Genomic DNA, 9,156 nt, shown 5'->3' with positions numbered 1-9,156 from the left:
TCCAAACAGTGTGTGTTCATCGGGTATAGCCCCCAACACAAAGGTGTCAAGTGCCTTGATGTTTCCACCGGTCGGGTATATATCTCCCGTGATGTCGTTTTCGATGAGACAATTTTTCCTTTCAGAGATCTCCATCCCAACGCCGGCGCTCTCTTACAAAAGGAAATTCTCCTTCTTCCTGCTCATCTTTCCGGCTTAGATCAAGGGGGAAATAATACTACTGATCACATGAATAATTCTCAAACTAATCCTGTTGATGATGCAGAAAGTACAGGAATTTTTGGTGCAGAAAATGGTGCTCAAAACAGTGCATATCAGCCCATATTTCATGTTCCAGAAGAGGACGAATGCACGCGACACGAGGACGATTCGCCTGTGCATGCCTTGGGATCCGTAGGCGAGCGATCCCATGCAGATACGCCGCCGCCAACACGGCATGATTCCGCCTCGGCCTCGAGACGCACAGGCGGCAACGGCCCACGCGGAGCTGAAGCGTGCCACTCTCCACCCACCACGCGTGCTGCGGGCCCACGGCTGTCCCCCACTCACGCGCCTGTGGTGGGTCCCTCCGCGCATGCAGACGAAGCCGCGCCAGATGGCGACGCGGTTGCTGGTTCGTCAGGTGGCGCTGTGGTGGCTGCCTCGCCTGTCCAGTCCGGTCGGGGATCTCCATCGGGTCCTGATGTGCCTGACGACGGATCTCCCTCGGGATCGCCACCACGCAGGCCTGCACGGTCGGGTGTGGGATCTTCTGCACCCGGACCAGGGGGCGCTACACGCACCAGCACGCGACTTCAAACAGGAAAAATTCAGCCTGTCAATTACAAAAATATTTTGAAATTTGGTTTAACCTGTACAACAGGAGAGCCACGTTCGGTTGATGAAGCCTTAACAGACCCCAAATGGAAGAAGGCCATGGAAGAAGAATATATGGCCTTGAGGAAAAAGAGACATGGCACTTGGTTCCACGTGGTCAAGGTAAGAATTTGATAGAATGTAAGTGGGTTTATAAAATTAAAAGGAAAGCAGATGGCACGGTTGATAGATATAAGGCCAGACTAGTGGCAAAAGGCTTTAAACAGAGATATGGAATAGATTACGAGGACACCTTTAGTCCGGTTGTTAAAGCTGCTACTATCAGATTGGTTTTATCTGTTGCTGTGTCTAGGGGATGGAGCCTACGACAATTGGACGTGCAGAACGCGTTTTTGCATGGTGTTCTGGAAGAGGAGGTTTACATGAAACAACCACCTGGGTTTGAAAACAAGAATGCACCTTTTCATGTGTGTAAACTTGATAAGGCCCTTTATGGTCTGAAACAGGCCCCGAGAGCATGGTATCATCGCTTGAGTATGAAGTTGCAAGCTATTGGCTTTGTTCCTTCCAAGTATGATATTTCATTGTTTATTTTCAACAAGTCCAAAATAACAATGTAGATGCTCATATATGTTGACGATATCATCATTGCAAGCTCATCTGATGAAGCAGTGACAGCACTCCTAAAGGACCTGGGCTCTGAGTTTGCCTTGAAGGACTTGGGAGATCTAAACTTCTTTCTCGGCATTGAAGTCAAGAGGAACAAAGATGGTATTGTCTTGTCTCAGGAAAAATATGCTAATGATCTCTTGAAAAGGGTTCGAATTCAGGATTGCAAGCCTTCGCCAACTCCATTATCTAGTTCAGAGAAACTTTCCTTGTATGAAGGTGAGATCCTAAGTCAGGAAGATAGTACTCGGTACAGAAGTATGATTGGTGCACTTCAATACCTAACTCTTACTAGACTAGATTTATCCTTTGCTGTAAACAAGGTATGTCAGTTTTTGCATGCACCTACCACCTCGCACTGGACTGCAGCTAAACATATTTTGAGATATGTGAAGTATACAGTAAATGTTGGATTAATATTCAGTAAGTCTCAATCCACACTTGTCAGTGCGTTTACTGATGCTGACTGGGCTGGCAGTGTTGATGACAGACGGTCCACAGGTGGTTTTGCAGTCTTTCTTGGTCCAAATTTGATATCATGGTGTGCAAAGAAACAGGCTACTATCTCCAGGTCTAGTACAGAAGCTGAGTATAAGGCACTGGCTAATGCTACTACAGAAATTATCTGGCTTCAATCCTTGCTGAAGGAACTTGGAGCGGTTCAAATGCAAGCTCCTTGTTAATGATGTGTAACCTTGGTGCCACTTATCTTTCTGCTAATCCGGTGTTTCATGCCAGAACAAAACATATTGAGATAGATTTTCACTTTGTCAGAGAACGTGTTGCCAACAAGGAGTTGGACGTTCGGTTTATTCATTCTGGAGATCAGATTGCAGATGGCTTCACCAAGGCGTTGCCTACAAGGAGCTTTGAGAAATTTAGACGTAATCTCAACTTGATCAAGTTGTGATTAAGGGTGTGTGTTGAAATATCTCATGTAGGCCTATGGGCCGGCGCATATGATTCTGGTATAGAGTTAGTTAGTTAGAGATATACTAGTATCTAGTTTAAACCTTCTCATCTCTATCTATTCTCTCTTGTACTCCAAGTTATGTATGCGCTCATGGGATAAGCCCCATCGTTATCAATAAATACCCACGGCCCTCTCTCGAGAGGGTAGAACGCTTCCACCATAATTTCTACAATGTTGTGCTTCTGGATCACTTGCAAAACAAACTGGAAGATGATTTGTGGCTCTCTGGTGCCACACGCCCCTAGATGATATAGCATTAAAAACATATCAGGATGTTTTTAAATATGAAATTTTCGGATATGAAACAAGGGCGCCCTTTGTGCACCCGTGTTCAGTTTCGCGGAGAATGGGTGCCCGTGGTAATGTTAGTAAAAAAAGACCAAAAAATCGTATGTATAGAAAAAAATGGATGTATCGTGAGTCACAACTGAAACTGCGGTGTTCAGTTCCAGCGCCGCGGATACCACGGGCACCCATTTTCCACGAAAATGAACACATGTGTGCAACGGGGACCCATGTTTGATCCAAAATTTTGAATTTTTATGGAACTTTTTCTGATATTCTTTCAATGCTACTTTCATATAGGGGTGCGTGACACCTGGGTGCTCAATGCATTTCCCTCATTTTCTCCTTATCTAGCAGATGAAGCAAATCTTATACCTCTGTTTCGAAAAAAGAAAAATATGCCTGGCAAAAGTGATAACGGGGACAACACACGGCTGATAAAGCAGCGCAGCCCTAGATATTTTTTTCATGGTAATACGTGTCTCATTCATATGATAAAGATCAAAGTACAAGTCACGTAAGGATCGACATGACAAAACCGAAAAGACAGCAGAACATCTGTGAGTTTGACACCAACGTCCATCACCTGCCTCCGGCACCACCACGACAGCCACCGAAGAATAGAATGACGTATCACCTCCTCACCCGAGCTCGACGCGGCTCCATCACTGATATGCAGCTTTTCGGACCTTGAAGGTGCCCCCCCTCCCCCCCCCCCAAAAAGTGAAGCCATTGCCGTTAAACGAATCAGACCGGGACAACACTCCGGACACGCTATCAAACTCCAGATCTGACAACCCACCATGACTATAACGCCGAAGGAGGAAATCACACCTGCCATCAATCAACCACGAACCTAACACAAATTCCGTCTGCTAGATGTCGTCGATGCAGACCACAATCTGCATCCACTCCTGGACTACCTCCCAAGCTCCGCGCCGACGCTGGAGCAGACGCCGTCGCAACGACGGAGCCCAAGGACACATGTCCACCATGAGGATGCCGCCGCTGCCACACCATCCTTACTTGAACAGACTGGATTCCAAATCCATCCCAACGATAGGACCAATCGTCTCATCGAAGTAGGATCTGAAGAAATCTTATTCAGCGCCGCCATCGCCGAAGCCAAGATGATGAAAAACCTAAAAGAACTAAGCTATTTTGGTCTAAAATTATCTACACGTGTGAAACCGGCGATCCCCCTCACCGCCGACGACCGAGGTCGTCGACGAAGGGGAGCCACCAGAGAACGCAGCGGAGCACGAGTCCCTGGCGGCGGAAAGCTAGATCGCTTTTCCTGGGAAAGCTAGATCGCTTTTCCTGGGAAAGCTAGCACCTTTGTTCTATACACGCAATTAGTTCTCGAGATATACGGAGTCCATGGTAGTACTCCTATAACGCACTCATACAAACTAAAAACATCCAGACAGTATTGCGTGTGAAGTAAGTAGTATGTACAGAACCGCAGAAACGCGCGTGCACATCCAGTAGTTTTTTTTTTGTGTGCATCGAGTGCACATCCAGTAGTTGGTACCGTAGATCTGTCTTCTTTTTCTCCCAGCCAGACCTGTCTTCTTTTCTCATACTGTATAGATACCTAAGAAAAGGTCTTCAGACTTTGTCCGCGGGAGCAGGGTGGTCCGCCGCCGTCAGCATGGCCGACAACTCGCCGGACGTTGCGGCGGGGTCTTGCCGCCGCCGGCTCGACTTGCGCCACCGCCGGTCCCACGGCAGCGGCCAGCACCTGACCGTGTCGCCGTCTCTCTCCCTGCACCACCACGCACAATATTAGACTATACATATCAGTCTGCTTAGCATCGCACTGACTGTTATTAAGAAAGCAAGCCATGATGAAAGTGCAGATTTTCTCCACGCAAAAGTAGATTTACGCTGGATTCGCATATTAGATTTTCTTCCTTAGCACGATCAGATATTCTTCTAATTTTTTTTTGACGGTTAAAGATATTCTTCTAATTAAGTGCTACTCTCTTCGATCCATAGTAAGTTTTAGTTAAGGGAGTACGTAGTAATTAGAGTAGTAATCAGATTGCACTGCTCAGCACGACACCTGCAGCTGCAAGCGAACTGCACCCAGCAGCAGGCAGGTCACGCTCATGTGGTTGGCTGGCTGTGTCACGATCAGCTAGCTCCTATGGCGCACAGATGTATGGGTATAATGGATCAAGCTAATTAGCTAGCTAGTTGCAAACGCCTCACAGCTGCAACTAATAGGATATAATTTTCAGTCGGTGAGCGGACAAATCAGCAGCACTGCCTGACCGCCTCGACTATGCACCATGACTGACGTGCCCAGCATCTATCTATCTACCCATACATTCGCCTCGGAATTGTCGTGCGTGCCGACGTGCCGTGCCGGCCCTGATTTGGCCGGCCAGTCAACACTGAAACAGAGAGATTGATGTATGCTTCATTGTTTGTTTGTTCCTAATTCCTATGCATGACTAGGTAGAGTATACACCACCGCGTCGATCGAGTGGTAATGATTATCCACAATTACTAGACAAACGAGAGCACGACGAGGGATTTTGTATAGGCCAACTTATTTATCGAGAATTCGAGGTTGATATGGAGGGGTTTTGTGTCCGTCCGTGTTTGGATGAATTTGTTCACCCTGCCGTACTCTGGTAATTAAAAGTGGTGATTGATCCGCAGTTAACCGCACCGGTCGATCGATCGAGAATCCATGGCATCGAAATGGAATGTTCAGGGAGCGTATGGTCTACACTGGTCAATGGATTAGTAGTACCTCTTGTTGCAGTCTTCGGGGACGATGGCGCTGGCGGCCCGGCCGGAGTTGGAGAAGGAGGGGGTGCGGGCGGGGCGCGGCGCGGTGAAGCTGCGGGTGAAGGAGCGCGGCATGTAGAAGTTGAGCAGGACGCCGTCGCTGCTGCTGCGGAGGCCGCTCCCGCTCCCGCCGTCCCCGCGCCGCCTCGCGGAGGCGGAGCCCTTCCTCTCCGTCGTCCTCGCCGCCTGCTGCTGCTCGGCCTGCCCGCCGGACGCGGACCGCTCGGCCAGACCCAAGGGGCTGGGGCTGGGGCTCGGGCTCGCCTCCTTCCTCTCGGTCGGCAGCGGCGCCGCACAGCCGTTGTTGGCCCCGGCCGCGGCGGTCTTGTCGACGAGGTCGGTGAGGGAGAGCTCGTACTCGGCCTCGGGGAGGTCGCGCAGCATGCCGAGCATCTCCTCCCGCCTCCGCGCGATCTCCCGCGCCCTGGCCGACGCGCCCGCCCCAGCGTCCGGCACCACGGGGCTCATCCCCGGCACCCACAGCCTCGCCGCGCCCGGGAGCGGCGCCGCCCGCTCCGAGCCCGCCTGCAGCATGGCGCCGGCGCGAGCGCGAGAGGCCGACGCACTTGTGGGTGGGCGCGCGCGTCGTCGACGTCGACTCGGCTACGTGATTGACGCGACGGTGCAAGGAGGAGGAGGGGGAGGTGGCTGTGGTGGTGGAGAGCGCGACGGCCGATTTGGTACTTGAGGAGGAGGCCGGGGAGGAGGGAAAGGCGGTGATGGCGAGCGTATGGAGACGACGACGCGCGTACGCGTATGGACCCGGGCCACAGGGGGGCCTCGTGATCTGCCGATGGTGACCGCGGCGGATACGCTGGGATCGATCTACTAGAAGGCGAAGGTGTCAGCTTTGCTACGAGCTCTGGCTCCGGCTCGGTGAGACTGAAAGCGAAAGCATCCGAGTGCCTTGGGTTGCAAGCATGGAAGTCTTTGCGCTCTAGAAGCAACGACGAGCAAAGTCCAAAAGCTAGCTAGCGCCCGGTCGGTCGGTCATGTGAGAAGAAGAAGCTCCAACGGGTGCGTCCATAGGTGCATCTGATGCGCGTCCTCTGGCCACATTGCACACAAGAAACCAGTGTCCACAGATGCACTGGTGATTACAGTGCTCCAATTTGTGCTGGCACTTTATTTGATGTGTATTATTGTAAAGGATTTCTCATCTGGGAAGTCATTGAAGGAGTGTTTTTCAGGTACACTCACAGTTACTAAATTTGTCTGAAGTACAAAGAACTTCAGTGCAACAACAAGAAGCACACGACAAACCCAGAAGGGAGTCATATTTTTCAGCTACAGATTGGGGGATGGCGTGCTCGAGCGGCGGACCGAGCGGCGACTCCAGCGGCGACGCGGATGTGAGATGGCGGGTCTCCTTCGCCGCCGATCTCGCGACGCGCACTCTCACGTTTCGCGACGGCGTGCTCCTGCTGCATCGAGACGCACTCTGCCTGGTCCTATCGGATTCTCAAGGTGTTGCGGTGGATGCGCGCTTCTTACGCGAGGCGGAGCATGTCGACATCGGCGACGTCGTGGCGTTCCCGTGTCACTTTGCGCGGGTGCGCGATTGGCTGCCGCCGGCGAATAATCCGGCGTGTTCCACGGCGGTTTCAGGCGAGGCGGTTCGGGAGGAAAAAACCAAGACAACGGAGCCGACCCGGTTCGGGACGGGCCCGAGATCCACCTACCGCCCGCCAATGGCGGATGAGAGACACGTGGGGGGAAATCCAGCCCTCCACTCCCACCCCCAGCCCCGCGTCGGAGGTATAAACAGCGCCCCCCGCCCCGTGCTTGACCTAGAATCTGCTTTCTCCCACTTCTGGTCGGCGGAGAGAAACCCTAGATCGAAACCACTGGAGTCGTTTGGGTGGTGGAGAGGCAAAGTGGGGGGAGACACGCGGTCCTTCGCCGTTGTGGCTGCTTCGTCTCCCAAGGCGATGGAGGGAACGAGGCTACCACGGAGAGCGGCGCGAATCGGCCGGCACAGGACGAGCTGGGCGCGGGTCGGGCCGGATCCCTGGACGCGGCAACGGCCGTGGGGGGATCGAAGCAAGTTCTCATGGAGGCGCGGCGAGGATGGAGGCCACACCAACTCCAACTCATCCAAGGGCGCGTTGGAGTCGGACGTGACTTCCAGGTGGGAGGAGGCGGCGGGGAGGCGCCGCGAGATCCAAGACAGAGGAGTCTGGGTGCAGAAGACGCCGGCCTCGTCGGGCTCGGGCGATGCCGGCGTAGATCAACACGCTCCCCCACCACAAAAGCGTCCCCACGGGAAAGCAAATCAGGTGCACCCTACCAAGAACTCAGATCTGTGTCCTATATGCAAATCACCTGAGGATCATCCTGCTCGTTGCCCTCAAGCTTTTTGCGAGCGTTGCAATAAGTTAGGGCACCTGGCGTCTGTTTGTGTCGAGTTCCTTCCTTGGGAGTGCATCGCCCCCATGTGTGCATTTCAATCCAAGGGACAGGGCTTCCACTATATCCATGACTCGTGCATGGCTAGTCAGGTGAAAGAGAGGGCCAATAGCATTGTTGTGACGATTGTTGAGGGGGAAACTTCCACTCGCCAGATGGAACTTGATTTGAGTGACTATCTTGCGACGGGCTGGAGATGCTCAACTCATGCTATAGGCCCTGGTGTGTTTGTAGTGAGATTCCCCAATCCTAGGGCTGTGGCTCAAATATGCTATGTGGGAAAAGTCACCCTTAAACAAGTGGTGTTGTGATTCATGCCACACAGTGGTCATCTGCTGTTGGGGTGAAGGGGGTGATGGAAGTAGCTTGGGTGAAAGTTAGTAATGTGCCTCTAGACAAGAGGAGTGAAAGGAACCTTGCATTTGTCACATCTTTGGTGGGTGTTCCCCTGGAAATTAACAGTGCCACGCTGCATCTCCCCAACTCTGTTAGGGTAAAAAATGGGCTGCAAAAACGTGGAGGAAATTCCTGTTGTTGCTGAAGCAGTCCCGGGGGGACATTTCTATGATTTTTACTATGAAGTGGAGCAGATCTTGGTTAAAGATCCTAACAGGGAGAAAGATACTGTTAGTATTGCTCAGAACCGTGGGAGAAATATGGAAAAAGAGGTGGTTAAACAGGGGACTCCTGGAGCTAGAGTGAACAATCCCTCCCCTGGACTTGGACTGGCTCCTTCCACTTCCAAGGGTGAGAGGGTTGACACTATTTGGGAGTCACAGGAAAGCTTTGAGTCAGATGAGTCCTTACACACTACTTTGCTTCTTGAGACTCTGGCTCAGGAACAAAGCTTTGAAGAAGAAAAAGTGAGTAACCTTACTAATGTTAGCCCTGACATCCATCAGAAAAGGGGGTGTGAGCAGAAAACCTATTCTGATGTTGTAAAATCATGTGCACAGGTGAATGGTCTGATGGAAACATACAAACAAGATGATCTCGAGGGGGGTAACGGGTACAGGGTGGAGCTACCTGAGGAAAATGCAGATGAAGAGGTGATCCCTACCCCTCCTCTGGTCACTGAAGAAAACTTGCGCTTCAGCTTGCGTAATGTGCAGAGTAAAATGGAAAGGATGGATGACAGAGCGGTGGCCGCTGTGAAGAAGAGAAACCTAGAAGGTATACAACAGAACTCAAACTCCTTT

The 9,156-nt window shown here is 51.7% G+C and overlaps 1 protein-coding gene across 1 annotated transcript; it reads right to left on the bottom strand.

The window, feature by feature from the left end:
- Nucleotides 1-4,153: 4,153 nt before the first annotated feature.
- LOC123098814 (uncharacterized) lies at nucleotides 4,154-6,530 on the bottom strand. The gene is made up of 2 exons (XM_044520890.1): nucleotides 5,511-6,530; nucleotides 4,154-4,511 (listed from the first exon to the last, which is right to left on the bottom strand). Exons 1-2 carry the CDS (start codon nucleotides 6,080-6,082, stop codon nucleotides 4,355-4,357), a joined length of 729 nt encoding a protein of 242 aa, XP_044376825.1. The 5' UTR covers nucleotides 6,083-6,530; the 3' UTR covers nucleotides 4,154-4,354.
- Between the last annotated feature and the right edge of the window lie 2,626 nt (nucleotides 6,531-9,156).

This window comes from Triticum aestivum, chromosome 4D, assembly GCF_018294505.1.
Source record: "Triticum aestivum cultivar Chinese Spring chromosome 4D, IWGSC CS RefSeq v2.1, whole genome shotgun sequence".
In the NCBI taxonomy this organism is placed as follows: Eukaryota; Viridiplantae; Streptophyta; class Magnoliopsida; order Poales; family Poaceae; genus Triticum; species Triticum aestivum.
The sequence above is the reverse complement of the archived record's forward strand: the minus strand, read 5'-3'. Positions and strand labels throughout refer to the sequence as shown.

Bases quoted from the DNA above. Each gene is read 5' to 3' on its own strand.
- LOC123098814 (XM_044520890.1), bottom strand. From the start codon at position 6,082: ATGCTGCAGGCGGGCTCGGAGCGGGCGGCGCCGCTCCCGGGCGCGGCG. The intron at 4,512-5,510 runs GTACTACTAATC...GTGGTGGTGCAG, and splicing joins CCCGAAGACTGCAACAAGAG to GGAGAGAGACGGCGACACGG.